This window comes from Pipra filicauda, unplaced genomic scaffold, assembly GCF_003945595.2.
Source record: "Pipra filicauda isolate LSUMZ 115617 unplaced genomic scaffold, ASM394559v2 scaffold9_size5747161_pilon, whole genome shotgun sequence".
NCBI classification, from domain to species: Eukaryota; Metazoa; Chordata; class Aves; order Passeriformes; family Pipridae; genus Pipra; species Pipra filicauda.
In genome coordinates, this window is record NW_024105198.1 from 2,508,565 (window position 1) to 2,531,023 (window position 22,459).

The 22,459-nt window shown below is 56.8% G+C and overlaps 1 protein-coding gene across 1 annotated transcript; it reads right to left on the bottom strand.

The window, feature by feature from the left end:
• FAM155B (family with sequence similarity 155 member B) lies at positions 1-21,092 on the bottom strand. The gene is made up of 3 exons (XM_027724940.2): positions 20,318-21,092; positions 3,511-3,682; positions 1-3,044 (listed from the first exon to the last, which is right to left on the bottom strand). The coding sequence occupies exons 1-3, from the start codon at positions 21,074-21,076 to the stop codon at positions 2,632-2,634; spliced, it is 1,344 nt and encodes a 447-aa protein (XP_027580741.2). The 5' UTR covers positions 21,077-21,092; the 3' UTR covers positions 1-2,631.
• Between the last annotated feature and the right edge of the window lie 1,367 nt (positions 21,093-22,459).

The following is a 22,459-nucleotide window of genomic DNA, read 5'->3' on the forward strand; positions in this document are numbered from 1 at the left end:
ACCTTCCACTATCTCAGGTTGCTCCAACCTGAACACTTCCAGGGATGGGGCAGCCACAGCTTCTCTGGGAAACCCAAATCCCCATCACCAAACCTCGGTGCCCCTAGAAGCCCCCAAGCCCAGCCGGACGCTCCATCGCCAGCAGGGCACAGGGGAGAAGGGGCAGGGAGAAGGACACACATCCCTCGGGATAGTCCCTGGGCCAGATCTGGGATCTGGACGTGGTGCAGGGACCGAGCCGGGGCCACCCCGCGCTCCTGGCACTGCTCAGTGTCCCAGCACACAGCGAGCAGGGCCAGTGACTCAGGGCCACTCTGACACACCACACGGGGCTGTTCTCTCTCCACACGAGTTGCTCCGAGATTGGACGGAGCCTATCTCCGAGAGAGGCGCCTGGAATCAGCTTAAATCTTGGCAGGACATGAGAAATCTAATTTCCTCCAGGATGCGGCTGTCTGGAGGCAGGGATGGGGCTGTGCTCCCTCCCCTGGCCTGCCTGGGAGCTTTTGCTCCTCGACAGAGCAGCTCCACAGGACACTGCTCACGGCAATCTGAGGGCTCGGATCCCTCTTCGTGGAACTGCTCCATGTCCAAGTTCTCAGGTCGGTGTAAACTAGGCTGAAAATATAAGGATGCCATGAGGAGCAGTAAAGTGAGAATCATCCTACCTTTTCTGGATAGCAACAGCAAAGGAATCTGTTCGGGAAACACTCTACGTTTTCCATAAGCGTCACCTCTCCCACCCCCAGAACCACGGGATAGCAGGATCACAGGCCTCGTCTCTGCAGGACTTTGGTTAACAGGCAACTGGTAGCGTGTAAACATCACCCCAAAGCTCTGAGATTCAAGTCAAAGCAGGAATCAAACATTCAGCTGCTTCTCAGAGCCTCTTTGGTCTGGAAATGGGCTGGAAACATCAGGAAACCTGTCCTTCCCATGAGATGCCCGGTACTTCCTTCTTCCAGCCGGGCAGGAAGTAGCTTTGCTCATGGGGCTCTGCTTGGTTTTGCTTCAACTCAACGGACCAGAAACCACAAAATTCCTACAGTCCTCAACACTGGGACTTCTCAGACCCTTGCAGATATTTGGGATTGGTTTGAGATGCAGCAGGACATTCCTCCTGCTCCACTCCTGCCTCCCAGCCGGGCTGCAGTGATCCACCCAGGGCTGTAGGTTCCCCATCAAGAGCCAGCCTGGAAAGAGAGGGAGCATCCCACCTCTTCTTGGAGCAAAAAGCAGGTCCACATCCAAACCATGACCTCATGCTAAAATGCCCCCTCCTTCTTCCCTGCCCACCCCAGGACAAACCCTGGTCCCTGGTGCCCAGCCCAGAGGGGCAGTGCCATTCCCCAGGCACCACCTCACAGCATGCACACTGGGAACAGCTCTAGTGGGTGGGTGGAGAATTGGGAATTTCCTAGGAAATGATCTGGGGATCAGATCCTAGGGATCTGATGTCTGTTTGGGGCTGAATCCCTGGATACACTGAGCTCAGGTTAAAAACACCCCAAGTGAGTTGAATGAGACTGCACCAGCCAGCACCTTGACCAGCTGAGTCCAGCTGTCCCAGCTGGGTTCCCAGAAATTTCCTGATCTGGGGGTATCCATGGATAGGAAGTATTCACAAAAACTCTCCTCCCCAGCTGGGCTTTGTTAGTGTCTCTTTTTTTGTGTGGGAGACTCTCTCTACAAAAGGGCAGGTTTCTCCAGCCCTTTTGCCCAGTCTTCCTGCCATCCAGTCGATGATTTGTAGCTGGGAAGCATGGAAGGATGCCTTTGGGATGCCCTGCATCCAACTGTTACTCCCTCCCTTAGCCTGCGCTGCTGGAGTCACATCTCCCTAACTCCTCACAGAAACCAGCCAAAAAGGACAACAAAAAAGGTTACACCAAATCATCAGGACACTTGGCAAAGTGGGATGTGGAATGCTGGGGATATCCCTCCTGCTCTGGGCCTCCTCCCTCTCCACCTCCTTGCACAGAGGAACAGGAAAGGCAAGGCTGGAGGAGCAGGCTGGGATGCAATGAGACCAACCCCGAGTGGTACCACAGTGAAGTGTCACAGCATCCCACTGCTGCCCCAAATCCCCTCAGCGAGGGCAATGCCACACCGAGGATGCTGCGCCCCACGAGGGTGGTTCTGCCTTGAATTGGTGGGTTTTCCCTGGGACAGGAGTGGGGGGGCAAGGCTGTGCCAGGAGGTGCTGCCCCTCCTCCTGCTCCCTTGGGATTCACAGACCGAGGAGAAAAGGAACAAGGGCTGGGCCACCCACCAAACCCTGGCACGGCGCGGGCGGGGAAGGCGCGGGCGCCCAAGGCACTCGCGGCAGCAGCCAGGAGACACTCAGCAGTCCCACGGGGACCCTCCTTCCCAAGGGACCCCCTGCCCTCCATCCCCCCACCCTCGTGCCGTCCCTGCCCCGCTGCCACTGACCGAACCCTTCTCAGCGCCGGGTCCCGCAGCCCTGTGCGCGTTAGAGACTCTTCATCACGGGGATGCCCCGCGCGAGCAGCTCTTGGGGGGTGTGTGCGTCACCCCCAATCCCGTGCCTCCCATTGGAGGAATAGCATGTGCCCCCCTTAGTGGAAAAAGATCTGGCGTTCTCAGTGGAGGTCGGCCCTGCCCTCCGTGTCACTCGTCCCGTGCCACGCTCTCCTCCAGGGCAGGCAGGGCCTCCAGGCCAAGCCCCCCGGCCGCGCCGCCGCCGCCGTGCACGCTCGAGAAGGACACCATGGTGTGGAGAAGCATCAGGACCAGCACACACAGTCTGATCCTGCTGCTGCCGAGGCGAGACCCTGCGGAGACCGGCAGCAAGGACGGGGAGCGGGGCTGGTGGTACTGGTGGTACTGGTGGTGGTGGTAGAGATGGTAGTGGTTCTGCTGCTGGTGATGGACGTGGGGGTCGTGGCGGTGGAAATGGAGTGACTCTGACGCCGTGGATTTGGGGGATGTGTTGTCGTTGCTGTCTGGGGGGTGGTCGCAGGAGTCCCATTGCACCTCGCAGCACTTGGCCTCCTCTTCGGGCAGCTGGTTCTCCAGCAGCCCTGCAGGGAGGAAGAGGGGGAGGAGGAGGGGGTCAGTGGGAGACTGAGGACGGGGCTGTGGAGGGAGCGAGCCAGGTGCTGCGGGGTGGGCAGAACCTGAGAACCAGGACACCCAGAGACCCCCCAGGACTGGCCCCCAGCAACTGTGAGCCTGCACAGATGAGCAAGGAGTGCTCAGGGCTCCCCAAATCCTGTTCATAGTGGTTCAATGTCCCAGCCCTGCTTTAATCCATCACCTCCAGCCCCTTACATGCTTTAGCTTTCAATCAGAGGAAGGACTTTCACTTCCCATGTTAAGATGTCGCTGTATCTCCATTAACCCCTCCCGCTGCACCCCCAGGATGGCCCTGTTTCAGCATCAGGCCATGTGTTTCCACACTGCACTTCCTTCCACTCTGCCCCAAGCCTCCCAAACCCAGCATGTGGCTTGTGACCCGCCCTGTGCCCCGCTCCCAGACCTCCTTACCCGTACAGATGAAGCCAGGCAAACCTCCATAGATCAGCTCGTCATTGTCCGGTAACACAAAGGGGCACCTGGTCTGCACCTCCAGGCAGTATTGCTTGCATGGGATCCGCTGTCGGCACTGTTGTTGGGTCACGTTGAAGTACTCGGAGCACAGCCAGGCCTTGTAGACAGCCTAGGGGAAGCCACCAAGAGGGACTGTCACCTCCCTGAGCTGGGGTTGCTGAAGCCTCGCAGAGACACGGGGTGAAAGGGGAAGGCAAAACTCCCAGGCCCCGTGAGAAATGTCTGCCAGGCCATCGGGGTCACTTACTGATTGATTAAAACAACTCACTCAACTATCAGGAAGGTGGAACTCATCTCTCTGGCTAAATCCACCACAAAAATAAAGCTAATTACCACACAGAGTAATGTCCCCTGCAGACAGGCACCGGGACAGACTCTGCCAACACCAGTGACCCAAGACCTCAATCCATCATACAAAGGTTCCAACACTGCTTATCGCCTGTCCCAGAGCACCTTCCTCCTCCCTGAGACACCCCGCTGCTCCCCCGGGCAGGGGGAGGTTCTCCCTTCCTCTAAAGTGCTTTGGTCCCCATCAGCTCTGGATGTGGGACATGGGACAGCAAAACAGACTGGGCTGGTCTTTCCTGGAAATTTCCTGCTGGAAAGGCTGCTGGCCAGAAGCAGCTGGCACTGCTGGGATGCAGCACACGCAGCCACTGCACCTCAAGACCTGCTGCCTCTCTCTCTGCCACCAAATAACATTTTCCTCACCTTCCCCACCTGGCCATGGGGGAGATTCTCAGTTCCCAGATATGTGGAACTTCCTGCTGTGCCATTTCTTTTGGAACCCACTCATTCTACAGGGATGTTCTGACTCTGGAATGTACCAAACAGCGGTACAGATGTCCCTGTGTGCTCCCCTCACCTTCCTGATGCTTCGGGTTGTGCCTGGCAACATTTCCATATGGAAGAGCAACCTGGGGGTTCACCTGTGACTGCAAGGCCCGCCTCTCTAGCCTGTCTGGTCCCTGGTTTCCCTCTTCCTTTCCATCCTGTGTGTGCTCGAGCACAGCCCAGATGGCTTTGCCTGAATCCCCCTCGTCTCCCCAGTATCAGGCACGGGTGGAAGCTGTTTGTCTCCACTGGCTGCAGCAGGGAGGGAGGGAGAGCTCCTGTTTCTCCCGGTGAGCATCATTCCTCAGGCTGCAAGAAAGCCACGGCACCCCTGGGAAGGGCACCCCCTCCTTGGTGCTTCCAGCTCATCTAAGAACTCATCTGGGCACCAGTGACAGCACTAGGGTCATTCCATGACCACATCCAACTTCCTTTGAAACCAGCTGGAAAGGACTCCCTGTGATTCAAAGGGAATGAGCTTTCCTCCTCGGCGTGCTTGGAGAAACCCCGTGCTCCTCTTTTCAGTGGCATTTTCATTTTCTGGAGGCTTTGAAACCATCGGTTCTTTGTTTCCCCATGTTTTCCATAGATCCTTATCATCATTTGTTTGGATCATGGTGGTGTCTCAGGATTAAAGAGAGTTGGGAAATTCTCGGCAAGTTATTTTAGTTTCTTTTTTCCCCTGGAAAATGCCAAATCATGAAAACCAGAGTTTTCACGGAAACGTGTTAGTTTTGGTGAAACTTTCATCACAGAAAGTTTAATGGGAACCAGGACATGATCCACGGAGTGAGCATTTCGGAGCAGTCCCAATCCCCATGGCCAGGGTTTTCCTCTGGGATGTGGCAACACAGCTGTGGTCCTGCTTCTTCTCCCTGTCCCATTGGATGTTAATTACTGGGACACAGTGGAACGGCTCCAGAGAAGGAACCAGAGTGTGAGGACACAAGTGGGAGGGAATATTTCAAGCTCTGGATCTGCATCCCTACGCCCAGCCCCATCTGGGACAGACACCCCAAGTCCATCCCTCCAGCTTAGCCTGTTTTCCAGGCCTTGTCTGGCTTAGGATAAACATCTCCATCAGTGGGACTTCCTCGTGTTTCCCAAGGAGGTTGTTTTACAGCACTTATCTCGCTGCCTACAAGTTTTCCTTCATACTTGACCTACATTTTTCCATCCAAAAGTTCACTCCCTTCAATCATTCCAGACACCATCCCTCTCCCTCCTCTCTGTTTACACATTTCTAATATTTGCAGACGTATCACACTCCCCGTTAGTCATGACTCAGGCGAGCTCGGCTGATTTACTCACGGCATTTCCTGCCCGTCTCCCTCCCAGCTCCAACTCTCTCCCACGCTGCTTCCCAGATCCCAGTCACATCCACAGCTCCCACCTGGGGACACGTGCAGCCTGGTAAGGAGGGATGCTACACTGGATTCTCTAGCAGAGACTGTGGGTGTCACTGGGGCTGTCCCAGCTCCAGATTTGGGCTCAGTGACCCACAGGTGGAAAGGGCAGCTGGAATCAGAGATTCCCAGAGCTTGGCAGGATGGAGCTCAGGCTCATCCCGCTCTCCTGAGGAAACACAGCTTGCACAAGCAGACTCTGCATGGATCTGCACGTTTTCCATACAAAATTTTTGTGTTGATTCCCATCAGGGAAGTCTGGCAGAGGGTTGAGGTCACAGAAAAGGATATTCCCAGGAATTTAATGGAAATGCGGAGTGAGAGGCTGCAAGGAGCTGGTGATACCACCGGAGAGGGCAGAGGAGGTGTGCTCATCCAGAAACTACTTCCCTTTCCCCTTTCCTTTCCAGGGCACCCGCCTCCCCAGAGGGAAGCACCGGAGCCCCGGTCCCAGTCAGCCCTTGCCAGGCTGGGCTGCGGATCCTCTGGATGTTGCAGCAGGATTTCCCACAGCTCTGCAGGATGGAAACTGCTCACAAATAGAGACAGCAAAGACCTGCTGGTCCAGCAGCCTGCCCCACTCCACTGGGATCACGCTGATGTGGGCAGATCTCCAGGAGACCCCGGCCATCCTCCCATCATGCATCCGCAGAGATCCTGTCACCAGTCACAAGCAAATTCCCTGGGATGCTCAAGCTTCTGGTATCTCTGAGCTTACCCCACACATCCTGCTTTACCTTATTATAAATGTGAGAATTTAGGACAGGAGGAAATTTATTTCCTGCTTAGATCAACAAGGAAAGCTCCCTGTTTTCCATCCTTGCCCTCTATGGATTCTTCAGGGTTGGTGTTCCTTCCATTCTTTCTGGTTTTGCTTTTGGCAGATCTCCAGCCTGGCCAAGTAAATGTAAGTAACCTGAACTCCAAATAGCTCCATTTTGGTGCCCTCTTCCTGCATTTTTAGCTCAGAGGACTGGCTGGATGGCTCCGAGAAAGCACACGGAGTTTTGCTGCCCAGGAAAGGAGCCAACTTCAGACACCCAATTTATAAGGGAGGAAGAGGAGGAGGAGGAAGAGGACAGGCTATTTGTCTGCATCAGAATTTTGCAGGTGGGATGAAATACCCCATCATAAAAGACATTAAAAAGATACAACATGAACTGGATTTCCAATAGCTAATTAAGCTACTTGTCTGCTTGCACTTCCAGCAGGATCTGGAAAGCAGCAGTCAGAGGAATGGCCCTTTCACAGGGAATTCCGTGCCAAATGGAGCTCCTTCCTGCCTGCACTCTTCCCCCTGCCTCCTGGATAGCATTCCCCACCAAACAGCTTTTCCAGAGTCTTTCTGTGTCCTTATTATGTCTGCACAAAATAATATACTAATTTTTAAAGTAATTTGGCCACTTCAGGGCCAGTCTAGTTGCTGCCAATATGTTGCAAAAACTGGCATTGTCTGTTGAACCATCCCAGCTAAATTTTGGGACAACAAAGGAGCAGGGATGGAGCAGCATCCTCAGGATGCAACACCTTTGCAGAGGATGCAGTGCTTGGGATAGTTTGGATGCTCCCTGGGAACACCAGCTGTAATTAACACAGCAAACTGTTGTTGTCCCATATGAGCAGGAATCAATGCTTGGGAAGTTTCCCCAAGGAAAATCCTACTGATGGCCCAGTGGTAACAAACTCTTCTCCTTAATTACAGGCAGGGGCTAGGGCAGCATTCCCAGCCCAAATTCCACTTCTCTGGAAGGGTGATTTGCAGACTGGAGTGGGAGGAGGACAGAGAGGGAAGCAGGGAGCTCTCACCTACAAAATAACCCTGGAAGGAGACCTGGGAGAGTGCTTGGGCCAGAGGCTTTGGATCACTCTGGAAGCTGGGCTCTTCCATCATGACTCTCCTTCCTTTTCCTCTTTGAGGACATGCTCAGATCTCGTTCACTCATTCCCAGCTTCCAGGTGGGATGAGAGGAGAAATCCTTGCCTGTCCCCGCCAGACCACCAGCTGGGAGCAGCCCCCTCCCCTCCCAGAGCAGTTCCCGGGACTCACATTTCCATCCTGGCCTGAGATGAGCATCTGGAGTGGCTGTGCCTCATTAATCTTGGACCCAGGGAAATGAGTCCTGCTAATGAGCTGCTCGGGCAGCTCTCCAAGCTCTGGCACATCAGGATGCAGCGCGGGAAGCAGGACAGGCTGGGGGGGGAAAGAAGAGCTCCTTTGGATGGCAGAGGATTAAGGGAATGCTGAGGTTCAGGGCTGGCCAGGAGGAGTCACAAACACAAGCTTCAATGTCCAATTACCACTGTATTCAATTACTGCTGCCTGCAACTTGGGCACGAACAATGTGGAGCTTTAAAACAGCTTTTTTTTCTTCATTTTTTTAAAAATTCTCCTTGCTATGGGCTGTTCCACCATCATCTCTGGAACAGCTGGATTTTTGGTAACTTCTTTGATAGTTCTGGAGCTGTGTTATCCCTGCCTTGTCACAGTCACATGCTCTGGTTTGGGAGAGGGGGGAGAAAAACCTCAACCCCAACCCCAACCCCAAAAGCCAACAACTGTGCGCGATTACGGGGTTTGTATTGTTTGGACTTATTTTTTTTAATATAAAGTTGACTTTGGCCTGGTGCTGACAGCGCTGGAGCCGCAGATCCTCCGTTTCCCACCCAGGGGAGGTGCGGGCCGGGCGCCTCTGCCCATTGTACCCGGCACCGGGGGGCACGGAGGGGTGGTGGTGAGGGCACGGCCACGACACTGCCAGCAGGAATGGCTGGGACAGGGAGGGGGGCTGGCTGGGAATGGCGCTGGATGCACACGGGCCGTGGGGTGCTGGGAACGGCACTGCTGGGAACACCGGTCGCTTGGCAGCATGGGTATTCCTCAAACACTGCTGGAAACTACACATGGAGTTGTTGGACTGGCATCCTGCTTGCCCACCAGAGCCAGCTGGCATGTGCCCATGCTGGGCTCTCCGCTACCCTGCAGCCCACCCCTCTCCAGGGTTGGTTTTCCCCAAAATTCTCTCCCAACCATCCCGTGGCACCAGTGGGTTCCCACCTGTCACGCACCGTGCCGGGGCACAACGGGCACAGGGGGCATGTGCCGGGTCCAGCAGGGAGAGTCCTGGGCAGTGGGATCCCCTCTGAACTCCCAAGCCAGTGCTTCCCACCCACATTCCAGGACCAGACCCATGTCCTGTGACCTCACTGATGAAGTCACTCCCAAATTACCTGGAAGCAACTCGTCAGAGGTACCCACTCACCACCTCAGTGACTTCTCGAAGCACCCGATATTTTTTACCATTTTAGCTTTAAATGCCAGTTCTTGGATTAAGGACACTGTCCAAATGCTCCTTCTTTTAGAGGGAAAAGCCCAAAATTCCTCCCTCCAAGCTGCTCAAATCCAGTTTGAGACACACAACACCCCAAGTGCTCATTGTTCCAAACTAAGAGAGAACAGCTTTAAAGTGTGACACCCCCACACCTGACACACTCAATGCCCAGGTAACCCTTCTATCACACATGTCACAATGTCAGGGAGCTCGACACACACCTTGGGAAGAACTGGAGTGGGAAAGGATGGAAGAACCAGCATCTCAACCTGTCTCTGTGACCAGACGCACACCATCAGCACCCACAGGCGCTGGGCTGGGGCAGCCCCAGGCAGGGGTGGCAGTGCCAGCTCCCAGCCCTGGGAATGCTCCCAGGGGACAGACACCACAGTTACAGCCCCACTGCTTCGCTCATATGCTCACAGCACCGAGGACTGCAGAGGCCAGGGAGAAGCCTGGTCTCATCCCAGCAGATGCCATGCTTCCCTTGGAACAAACCCAGGAGGAATAACCTGTAACTGTGGTTGTACCAGAGCAGGAAGCATTCCCTGGAACAGTGGGATTCACCGGATGGCCCTCTGCAGCCGGGCCTGTGCTGAGGGCACAGGACACGTGGCATCCCAGCATGGCTGTGCCTGTGTCTATTGATTAATCCCACTAATTAATGCCCAGCTGGATGAATGGGAAGGCAGTGACCACTGCCAGACCCTCCTGCTTTCCACAGCCAGTACCTGTCTCCGTGCTGTTCCAGGTCACCCCATTTCCTTGCCCAGCAGTGTCTGCAGTCCCTTCCCTCCCAGCCCAGTGCAGCCTGGCCATGGTGGCTCTGCAGCCAATGGGATGTGGATGCAGATTATCCCTGTGGTGCAGCCCCCAGTCCTGCCTGACTGCTCCCGTAGATCCCAGCCTGCTGCAGGAGGCTTTTGGTACCATATCACTGCTAGAAAACATTACAATTCCCATTACATATTTCTGTTTCATCATTAAACTCCAATTTGGGACAGACACATCCTTTGTCCAAGGAGGAGGAGGACGGGGTGGCAGTGCTGTGCTCACAGCTGCACACAGACCCCAGCTCTCATCCCGGCATTCCTGATGGCAGTTCATTCCCCCCCTTCCCACACTCTAGGTCTGCGTGCCCCCTCTCCTCGCCCTGGGATTTCCCTGGCGGTGTCTGGGACACTGTGGCCCAGCCATGGTGGGCTGCCTCTGGGCACTGCTGGCAGCCCCCAGCAGCAGACAGTCCCTGTCCCGAGATCCACCTAATTCACAGCAGCCTGGGAGCACAGCGAGGCCGGAGGGATCAGCATTCCCACGCCAAGCGAGGGGCAGCAGTAACTCCAGGCTGCTGCTTTGTGCTCCCCTTTCAAGAAGGGTCTTGGCTGGGCTTTAGAGGAGAAGAGCAGCTCGCTGGGAAGGGGAGGCCAGATGGGAGTGTGAAGCTTTGTGTGGGAAGGGGATGGACACCAGGAGACTGGGACAAACAGCCAGTGGCCGGGGAGTGAGCAGTTCTCCTTGGCATCTGGAGAAGGTGTCCTGTCTCCCCTGTGACACTGCATGGCCATGGCCCAAAGGCGGAGGTGTCCCAGAGTTGTCAGGAGGTCAAGCCTCCAGTTCCAGGGCCTCACCACCCTCTTAGTAAAGAATTTCTTCCCAATATCCCATCTAACCCTGCCCTGTGGCAGTGGGAAGATATTCCCCCTTGTCTTGTCCCTCCAGACCCTTGTCCCAGGTCCCTCTCCAGCTCTCCTGGAGCCTCTTTAGGCACTGGAAGGGGCTCTCAGGTCTCTCTGGAGCCTTCCCTTCTCCAGGTGAACACTCCCAGCTCTCCCAGCCTGGTTCCAGAGCAGAGGGGCTCCAGCCCTCAAAGCATCTCTGTGGCCTCCTCTGGACTTGCTCCATCAGCTCCATCTTGTACCCATCCCTCACCTGCCAGGTCCTGGTGAGGCTGCAGGTAACCAGTGGGTTAGTTAGCAGCCCACCCTATCAGCCCAACTAACTAAAAAGTAATTAAAGACCCCTATGAAGTTGAAGAGGACTGAGCTGGGACAGAGGGAAAGTGAGGTCCCTGCAATCCATTAGCCTGGCTTGAGGAATTCACTCCCATTAGATACTGCTGCAGCCAGGAGCTTAGCAGGATTCAAAAGTGGATTAAACATTTATGCAGATAATGAGAACATCCTGTTACATTAGATAGGATATAAAAAAATAAAGGCGAGACACTTCAGTGCCACGAGCCATAAATTACCCACCAGCTGATGGGGGCGAGCAAGAAGTTTCTCTGCTCATCCACCTTCCAAGGAAGTGCTGAGGCTGGAACATCATTTTGAGAAGGGTGAGAGTGCCCAGCCCGGCCAGGGGTCTCATGGCAGGGCTGCCTCACACCCATGCACATGGAAGGGCCCGATCCTGCGCTCTGCCAGGAGCCACTTGTTCTCACTCGAGTGAGGCATCCCACATGGAACCACTTGGCACGAGTGGGAATGGGACAGGCAGCAGGAGGAACGTGGACCCTCATGCCATATTGTGCACCCCATGGAAGGGGTGAGCAGCAGGATCTGGCCCGTCCCAGCTCCCTCATGCAGCCAACAGCAGGGAAACAGAAGCATCCCAGCTCCTGGGCAATTCCCACAGTCAGAGAGCGTCACACAGTTTCTCACATCAGTGCTGGGGCTGCTAAGTCTAACAGGTCCTTGCAGTCACCTAAACTTGTGCCCAGAGGTCCCTTAAATGCAGGAAAAGATGATTTCTAGATGCTTATCACCACTCCTGGCAGCTCCTACTGATGGAGACACAGAACTGGACCTGGTTCCTGTCAGACCTGAGAGCTGAACCTCTGTTTTATATCCCTGGCTGAACATCACTTGCAGGAATCTCCCAGTCCCTTCCAGGGGAGGAAAACCCCAGGATAACCCTCAGTCTCAGTGGTGAGCAACAGGGAGATCCTGCTGGCTGGCATCACTGCTCAGGCAGCAAGCCCCAAGGGATGTGCTCCTGCAGGGAAACCCCATTCCTGCTGCTCTCCCCTAGAGCAAGCCCAGGACAGGCTGGGGCTCTCTGCTCCTCTTCCTCTCCTCTCCAGGCTCGGTCCCCTGTGCCAGCCCTGCCCATTCTGCCTCCCACTCCCAGGCCTGGAGCCAGGATATGGGCAAGCCTTGGGAGCTGACCCTGGGGATCTCCCAGCCACTGCTGCCTGCCAGACCCTTGGAGACAGCTGGCACACAGAGCCTTGGGAATGCCTGCCTGGCACTGTCACCCACATGGCAAACCGGTGCAGGAGAGAAGTAACGAGTCACAGGGCACAGAGGTGAGCAGAGGGGTCAGAATCTTTGGAAGCACTAACACAGAGAGACATGAATTCCAAAGCACAGTGGGAAGCTTCATTATCCTTCGCAGACTGGAAGTGCTTTCCCTGCATTCCCATGAGCAAGGAGTGTCTGGAGAGCTGCCCCATGCTCTGAGCCAGTCCGCCATCCTGGCAGCTGCCGGTGCTCCCTGACGTCTCATTTGAACAGGAGAGCAAGGAATGCTGGCAAACAAGTAACACACCACGGCAGGAAAACCCCCACACGCAGAGACTCCTGCGGATGCTGCCTCGCCAGCCAACGCTGCCCCCCCCCACATCCAGCTCCACGGAAAATGACACTGAACACCAGGAGCAGGTCAGGGAGAGACCCAGTCTGGAGGGGGTTGAACTTGGCACTCCTATTACGTTAAACACAAAACCAGAGCTCTTTCTCTCTCCACACTAGTCAACCTTCTCAAACTGAGTCTGTTCAGAAAATTACGAGACAACCTGCGCTTGTCTCCTCTCCCTCCATGACCACCAGCAGTGGGATCGGTACAACGCAGTGCTTGTGGGCACAGGGTGCACCAGGCTCCCCGTTCTGGGCAACGCAGGCTCTAGCACAGTCCTCACCAGGAGAGCCCCCATCCCAGCCACTTCCAGTCCCCCTTCTCCAGCTCTGCCTTCACCCTCCTGCCCCTCCACAGCCTCCACTCACCAGCAGCGCTGCAGAACTGCTGTGAAGGGATAAGATGTCAAACACGTGTATCTTTTACTCCCGAGGGGATGAGCAGGGCAGGTGGCATTTCCTTCTCCAGCCAGGACCAGAAGCACCAGGATGCTGATACAGGTGGCATTTCCTTCTCCAGCCAGGACCAGAAGCACCAGGATGCTGATACAGGCAAGGCTCTGGAAAGCCAAAACCTTGCCAGGTGAGACCGTTTCATGCTGCTTTTTCAACACAGTGGCCACATCAGCAGCATCTGGGGGAGCCCATGCTGCCAGCATTGCTCCTCCCTGGGACACTTCAGGAGCATGGATGGGAGAGTCCCCGAGGAGATGCCAGGAGCAAAAGCGGAGCGGGGAAGAGGAGTGAGGCCGAACCAGCCAAGCCTTCCCGGGCACAGGCAGCTGCCGGCTCTGCCCGCAGGAGCTGGGGCTGGAGGCAGCGTGGACAGATGGCTACTTCTTGCCCAGGCAGCCTCTGTGCCTCATTCACAGATTTGCTGTCCCTGAGTCATTGCCCTTCAAACGACAGCGGAGCCAAGCTCCTGCGTGAAGCAAGGCATGAGTCGCATCCTAATGGCATCCTGGTGACAGCAGGAATAGCCCCCGGCAGCCAGGTACCTCCTGCCTCTGCTGCCTCCCACCCTGGCAGGCAGCTCTGGAACCAGGCAGCAGAGGAAAAGCCCTGTGGGGCATCTGGGGAGGCTGTGGCATGTTTTGATGAGACTCCTCTGTGTGTGGTCCTTGGGACTGCCCAGCAGTACCAGGGTCAGGCCAGGCCATGTGTGATCAATCCTTGCTGGGCAGGAAAGGCTCCTTTCCCAATGAAAAAGAACCCTGTCCCCAGGGAGGGACCAGGTGAAGCCCTTTGCGAGGGCAGGCCCAGTGATGTCATGGGTTCAGCACATCCTCTTCCCCCTCTCAGTGCCCTCTGTGGGGGGTTTCTGCCTCCTCTCTCCTGGCAGTGCCGGGCTGTGGGGACGGCTGGCAGTCAGCACCAGCACATCCCTCTGTGTGTGGGGACAGCACATATCGTTACCTGGGACGAAAAGCAGTGTGGTAACGGATGTGCACAGCAAGGGGGACCAGGGAGCTGTGTTATTTTCCTGGGTCACACATTTTGTCGATGCCGTCATGGACACTGCTGAGCTCCGACTCCCAGAGCCTGCCCACACCCAGCAGGACCAGCTGGATACTTTCCAAAAGGCATTGCCAGCTGCTGAGCCTCCTCCAAGGAGCTCGTTCCACCTCGCTGGTGAAGCCCCCATGCCCACCGTGCTCCCAGGAGAACACAGGTTTCCATCTGGCACGGGCAGCAGCAGCACAGCCGGGAGCACACGGGAGCAGGAACAGGCACCACCATCACTTGTCGCTACTCAGTGACAGTTTGACGGAGATGGATCTCACCCTCCCTCACGCTCACCCCTGCACCATTTGCCAACCTGCCTGTTGCTGCACAGAGACCTGCTGCTGCCTTGGGAAAATTCTGGGTTTTCCCTGAAGCACCACAAACGTGAAGGAATGAGGACCGACAGACAACATGGACTGACAGACAACAACTGCAAAGCAGGGAGCCAAACACCACCCAAATCAGCAATAAATCTGCCCATTCACACTCTGACCTCCACACCAAACTGGTTCATCCCACAGAACTTGTGTGGGTCCGGTCCTTGAGATGTCTCAACCCCAAACAAAACCCAGAACTGTCCAAGCGCTGGCTCAGCATCTCCTTCCCACCCAGTTGGCAGCACTGCCACACATCCCAGGCACTGCTGGAGCGTTTCTGACACTCCAACACTTTCTTTACTACAGAGCAAACTCCTTCCATCCGTTCAGTTTTTGGTTCTTCTGTTTTCCAAGCTCTGATTTTTGTTTTCCAGCACTGAGGAGACACCTGACACAAGGCACCAGAACCGGGCCGTGCCAGAGGCTGCAGCCACAGCACTTGCACCCTGAACCCCACAGGCCCAAATTCTTTATACAGTTTAATCCCACCTTTGTTCAGCACTGATAACGACTCCCTTTGCTCCCATGGAATGGGTGGGTAATTAGAGCCACACACTCGGCTAAGCCCGTGCCTGTGCTGCACTTGCTCAAGCTGCCAAATGACTGCGCTGATCTGCTGGAATTACTTTGGAATTTACTCGGGAACCTTTTTTCACCTCATGAAATGCCAGTAAAGCTCCACCTCAACGGCCAGGCTTGTTCTGGGGGAGAACCTGCAGGTGCAGCTCTGGAGCTGAGAGGTGTGTGCGAACAGCCTCTCCCCTCCTGGGTGCTGCTGCTCCTGGAGCAGCAAATGCTGCAGAGGGGACCGGGTCCAAGGTGCAGCTTTGCAGTCACCCATCAGTGGATTCTCTGGAAGCCTCAATATAAATGTAACCCCCCAAAAAAGCACAAGATTTTGGTTAAACCACTTTTACTGTGGGTCTCAAGGGACCTTCCCTCCGTGCAAGGAGCCATCCAGGCTCAGAGCCAGAGTGCACCAGGTTGAGCAGCATTTTGGATAAGCCCAGCCCAACCTGAGCTGCTTTTGTGAAGGTAAAATGCTGCTTTGGTTCTCCCAAGAGGCGTTCCTGGCTCTAGGATAACCCCAAGACATGGCGTTCCTGGCTCTGGGATAACCCCAAGACATGGCACTCCCAAAGCTCCCGCCCCAGCAGGCTTGTGTTTCCAGAGGATGCTCCGGAGGGAGGGATGCTCCACAGAGACGCTGATTGCTGATGCTATTCCTGGCTAGACAAGAGCCAGAAAACGGGACCCTGGAGGGTGCTGAACCCGGGTATCGTGGATTTGCTCCTTGCTCGGTGTGGGCTGTGCCAGGCACGATGCCACAGCAGGAACCAGCCCCCATCTCTCACCACACCATCCGCCCGCCCACCACAGGGAAACACCGGCAAATCCTTGGGAGTGAAATCCTGCTCTGCCAGGCTCCCCAGGAGGTGCCAGGGAAACCAGAGGTGCAGAAGCAGGTCTGCCCGGGGCACAGCGGGATCCAACAGCCAGGGGCCCGCGCACGGAGAAACCTGGTAATCTAATAAAATCTGAGATGCTACAGGTCCTGTCCAGCCCGGCCTGCCCAGCTCTGCTGCCAGCCTCGGCCTGCAGCTCCTGCCTGTCAGCCCTTCTCTCTCCACAGCTTTGTTTCTTGCAGCCTAATGAGTCCTTAATTCAGCAGGCTTTGTCCCATAGATCTTGATTTGGCCCCGGACCGGAGGGAGGGGGCACTTTGGGAGCGCTGTCTGTGGCAGCTGCTGGGACAGGAGCCAGAATGCACAGCTCTGCCTCTGCAGGAGCAAAGCTCTCGTGTGGGAGCCGAGCTGGAGCAACGCCGCTCTTTCCCTCCTTGGAAATGTGGAAAAAAGGCATAAACCAGCCTTAACCATCCCACAGGGCATTGCTTTGCAGGGACAGGGATTTCTCCCTGCACGAAGTCCTGCAAAGCCTGAACCAACAGCTCGTGTGCTGCTGCTGCCCCACATTTCCCAAGGCACATCCGTCTCCAACATCCACATCCCCAGGCCATCACCTCCTCAAGCCCTTTTGGGGATGCTCCAACGTGTCCCCACTCAGTGCATGAAGCTCGTCATGTCCTGCAGGGACAAAGGGTACAAGTCAGGCAGGAAGAGGAGATGGAGGTGGCCGGCAGCTTCTCGACTCAGTGACTTATCCCTCTTATAATCAAAAAACACAACTATTTTCCACCTTTTATCCACATCACCCCTAACTAGCACCATGACCCAGCAGCTGGCACTCACATCTTCACTGCAAGAGGTGAAACGTATTTGAGAAGATGGATGGACCTCGGGGACCCGCCTCCCCCTCTCCATCCTGTCCGCAGGGTGCCAGAGCCCTGCCCAAAATGTCCCCAGGAGAGCCAGACCCCCCAAAATCCCACCAAATGGGAAATGCAAACAAACAATAAACCCCAGAAATGTTCCTTCACAGTTCACTGTCTCTCAGCCACTGGGATTTCTAGTGTTAGTTGTAGGAGTAACAAGTAAAACATTTCCAGAGTGTGATTTGGAAGTTGACGGTGCTGCACAGGAATAACAACGTTTGCAGAAAGTGGGATCTGCCCGGGAATGATCTCCAAGCAGAAAATAAAAAGGCCTGGGAGAGCATTACAGCAATGAGTAATCTCAGCAGTTGAATTACACACAGACCCCACCATTTCACAGGATTTCTATTTCCCAGGGAGATTCTGACCCAGCCTTCCCCAAGCTCTGGGCACAGATGGATCCAGGATTCAGATGTTCAGGATGCCGTTTCCCCTCCCAGCAGCACCTGTCTTTCCCACACCAAACCTGGGCACAGCCCTTGGGATGATTTATTAACAGGGAATGATGTATCTCCTGAAACCAACCCGCAAGACTCACCCAATTCCAAGTTTGTAACTTGGGGTCAGACCTGCTGCCACGGGATGGAACTGGCAGCTCCGGTGGGGCTTTTGTGGTTGCTGTTGTTTTAAATGAGATGGAATAAAGAGCCAAAATCCTCGGAATGGTTCGGCTGCCACAGAGCTCCCTGTGTGCTGTTTATTGAGCCACACTTCTTTGGAACAAAATTCCAGAGGGATATGTGGCTCTGCAGAGGGAAGCTGTGTGCAGGTGACCTGGAGCTGCTGTGCTTCCCTACTTTCAATTTTCCAGCTGCTGTTATGGGATGGGAAGGATGCAAATGGGAAGCAGCACTAACTCCCTGTACACAGCCCTGCTCCCACAGTCCTACACCCCAGAAATATCCTTTAAATCCTGTTTCCCCAGCTCCAGGGCTCCTGCAGCCAGAGTCCCGCTGGGAGGGCTCTGCAGGAGCCTCTCCCACTGGCCGAGCTGCCCCTGCCACTCTGTTTTCCTCCACCATCTCCTGTTTTGCTGTCATTTGCTCTCAGATGTCACCATCAAGCTGTACCTCTGCCATCCCTCAGGAGTGGGTATTATCCAGCATCTGGATGGGAATTACAAACTCAGGCTGCTTCAAAAATCCCGCCAGCCACATTTTTTCCAAGGCAACGAGTAACTGCAGCCCCTGCTGAAGTCCAGAGGACTGGAAATCAGGCCAAAACTCGCTCATCAGCATAAGGCTGGATGAGTTTGGCATTAGCCTCGTTTCACAGATGGAGAACAGCCACCGAGAGGGAAAGGTTGAGACTCGTGGGTGTGAAAGGCTGGAGTAAGGCACCTAAATACGCAGTGAACGGCCTTAAATTAAGAAGCCTGATTTGCACAAGAGACTGAAACACACGGGAGCTCCAAGGGCTCCAGTTGGAGCCTGCAAACTCGGGCACCCTCATGGAAATTTCCCCACAGGTGGCTCAGGTGAACATGCACAGGCTGGCCCTGCTGCTCATGCCTCCTGTTGCTTCCCAAGTGCCGCCTGTGGAATGCAAAGCTGGTGCTCTCAGACGCTCTCAGGATGTACCAACGCGACATGGAGCCAGTTTGGAGGTACAAGTCCTGCCACTGCCTCCAGTTCTGTATCTCCCAAGCTCGTTTCCCGCTTTCCCATCAAGGATGTTAAGACCAGGGACACTTAATGAAGACTCATCTGAGCACGGATTTGTTTCTACCTACTTTGGAGTCCATGGGAACATCTCCATGCCCAAGACCCAAAGGTAATGATTATCTTCTGATCTCTGTTCGCCTCTCTCTCTGGGTCTCTCGCAGTACTCAGCAGAGATGGAAGCTAAGCCTGAAGCTGGGGTGTCTCTGCTCTACCAGACACAGCACAGGGAGACACTGCTCCTACTGGGCCCCCGGGAGCAGGAGCAGCACGACGGACAGCGCTGAACTCCCTGTGGAAGCAGAGCAGCGGGACCAAACCACTCGGAGCAGGCTGAGTACTACATCCTTTGGAAACCGCAGGGAGAATTTGGGCAAGCAGATTGCAATTACCTGGCCTGGCACGGGCCCAGAGCGGCAGCTCTCGCTCCTGTCCAAACCCAGCTCCTCGCAAAAGCGACCCTGGAGAGGCGGCCGGGATCTCACCGCCGTGCCCTTGGTGAAAGACACACCTCGGTGTCGCCAGCGCTGTGTCCTGGTGCTGCTCCCACCCTTTCCCAAGGCATGAACGTCACACCAAGCGCTGCCCATGCTGCCACCTCACAACTCCTGTCCCAGAAGAGCAGTGGCCAAGCTCCGTCCAGTCACTGGGGGGAAGCTCTGCCACTGTCCCTGTGGGGACAATGCTCTCACACACCCTAAGACGTGGCTCCGAGAAAGGGAAGCAGGTTTAATTATCGAGACCATTCTGCTTCCCAAAGGGAATGCACACAGGTGAGTCAGGCAACTCAGAGCAGGTGGGGATTGGCGGAATCAGGGCTCCCAGAAAAGGATGGGAGCATCCAGCAGAATCACACTGGGGGCTCCTATGGAGACCCAACCACGACTCTCATTTGGGAGAGGTGGCACCGTGCGGAGCTCGGTCCCACTGGTGCTGGGGGAGGCAACCAACCTATCCACTTTTGGAATATGGAGAGTGCCCCAGGGCTGGGGATGGTCAGTGACACTGGGGGGAATCCCAAAGGGGGAACACCAAGGGGGGGAGGCACATCCCAGCATCCCCAGCCCGGCTCCCTGGGGAGAAGGGGTAGAAAAGCTGGAAAACAATTGCTGTATAAGGGGAAAGGGCCCCAGCACCACAGTTCATCTCAGGTCACCACTTATCTAAAGACAGCCAGGCAGAGCCCTGGGCTGTCCCAGGAGCAGCAGCAGGCCTGAGGCAGCAGTGAGAGGCACCATGCCTGCCTCAGCCCGGGCAATGTGTGCACACCTGTGCACACGTAAAGGGCTGTGGGTGAGGCTGGTAGGGAGCGGGGTGCCAGGATTAGAATGCTGGGAGTGGAGTGTCAGGAGTGCAGTGTCGAGAGTGAGGTGTTGGGAGTGAGGTGCCAGGAGCTGCCTGTGCGTGGACAGGTGTGATGTGTGAGTGCTCATTCAGGCCAAGCCCTGCTTTGCTTTCTTGCTCCCACCACCCCGTCCCAGCCTCCCTGAAGGCTCCAGACTGAGGGCACTGGACCACCGCTGCCGGGAGGGGCTCGGGGGGCAGAGGGAGACCCCAGCCTGCGGGCAGGAGGGCTGTGGTACCCCCACACAACCGAGCCCCCTGTGGCTCAGCTCAGCTCACCCAGGCTGCCCTGGGGACCCCGGGATGCCCCGTCCTACCTTGCAGTCTGTCAGGCAGGATCTGACCGAGTACTCTTCCGATTGCAAGTACTTCTCCAGCAAGAGGTCGAACTCCTCGTATTTTTCCTGAGCGTGTTGGTCCAGCCGCTGGTACGCCTGGACACAGCTGCTACAGGCCTCCCCGCCCAGCGCCCCGGCCGCCGCCACCACCAGGTCCACCATCAGGTTGTCCAGGCTGCAGTCCAGGCCGTCCGGGCCGGCCATCTCCCGCAGCAGGTCCCAGATCGTGTAAGTATCACAAAAGGAGAGGTTGAAGTTCCTGAAGTAAGCCTGCAGGAAGGTCCTCTTGGAGGAGGGCGAGGCGAAGAAGGGCGCGGCGGCGGCGGCGGCGGCGGCGGGGGGCGAGCGCAGGGGCGCGCCGGGGGCCCGCGGGCGCTGCGGGGCGAGCAGCCGGGCGCACGCCGAGTCCAGGTCCCCGCGGGCGGCGGGGCAGGGCCCGCCGGGGCCGCGGCTCAGGTTGCCCAGCAGGGCCTCGCAGCTGCCGCCCGCCGGCTCGGCCGCCAGCAGCGCCCGCGGCCCGCGGCCCCGCGGCCGCTCCCGCGCGCGCAGCTTGGCCCCGGCGCAGAGCCACAGATGGTCGGAGAGGAGCACGGTGAAGAAGAGGAGCGAGGCGAGCGAGAGGCGCCATTTCTGCGCCCGCTCGGGGTCGGCCACCGGCTTGTCGCTGCGGCGCGGCGCGCAGCACACGGCCCCGCCGGCGGCGCCCCCGCGGGGGGACATCCAGGCGCCGCGGATCATGCCCCGGGCGCGCGGGCGGCCGGCGGGCAGCGCCGCGCTGCCGCCGCTGTCACCTGCCCCGCGCCGCCGCCATGCCCGCGCCGCCCCCGCCGCGCCGCGCCGCCCGCCCCGGCCCCGGCCCCGGGCATGCCCCGGCCGCCCTCACTCGGCTTTCCGCTTGCCCCGGCGCGGGGCCGGGGCCGCGCCGCGCCCGCCGCCGCCGCCTCCTCCCGGCCCCATCGCCCTCAGTCTGTCGCCATCTTCGGCCGCGCCGCCAACACCTTGAGGAGCCGCGAGCGCTGCGCCTGCGCGCTGCCCCCGCTCCGCCGGCACCGGCTCGGCCCCGGGCACGGACACGGGCACGGCAATGGGAACGGGAGTGGGAGCGGGAATGGGAACGGGAACGGGAACGGGAATGGGAACGGGAATGGGAACGGGAATGGGAACGGGAACGGGAATGGGAACGGGAGTGGGAATGGGAACGGGAACGGGAATGGGAACGGGAATGGGAACGGGAATGGGAATGGACACGGGAATGGGAACGGACACGGGAATGGGAACGCACACATGGGAATGGAAACGGACACAGGAATGGGAACGGGAATGGGAATGGGAACGGGAATGGGAATGGGAACGAGAATGGGAATGGGAATGGACACGGGAATGGGAACGGACACAGGGAATGGGAACGCACACATGGGAATGGAAACGGACACAAGAATGGGAACGGGAATGGGAATGGGAATGGACACATGGGCACAGCAATGGGAACGGACATGGGAATGGGAACGGACACGGGAATGAGAACGGGAATGGGAATGGGAACAGAGACGGGAATGGGAATGAGCATGGGAATGGGAACGGACACAGACACGGGAATGGGAACGGATATGGGAACAGGAATGGACACGGGATCAGACATGCGAACAAGAATGGACACGGGAATGGGAATGGACGTGGACACGGGAATGGACCCAGGAATGGACACGGGAATGGGAACGGACACAAGAATGGACACAAAAATGGGCACGGACATGGGAATGGGAACGGACATGGAAACTGGCATGGACACGGGAATGGGCATGAGAATGGGAATGGACATGGGAACAGACATGGAAACAGACACAGAAACGGGAATGGACATGGGAACAGACATGGAAACAGACACAGAAACGGGAATGGACGGGGGACTAGACATGGATGCGGGAATGGGAACAGACATGGACACGGGAATGAACGTGGGAATGGACATGGACACGGGAATGGACATGGGCAGGAACACGGGCATGGACATGGATATGGGAACGGACATAGGTACGGCCACGGGAACGGCCATGGGCACAAACTCGGACAGGGGAACGGCCGCGGCCCCGCTCCCCGGGCACGGCCCCGCACGGGCCGGCA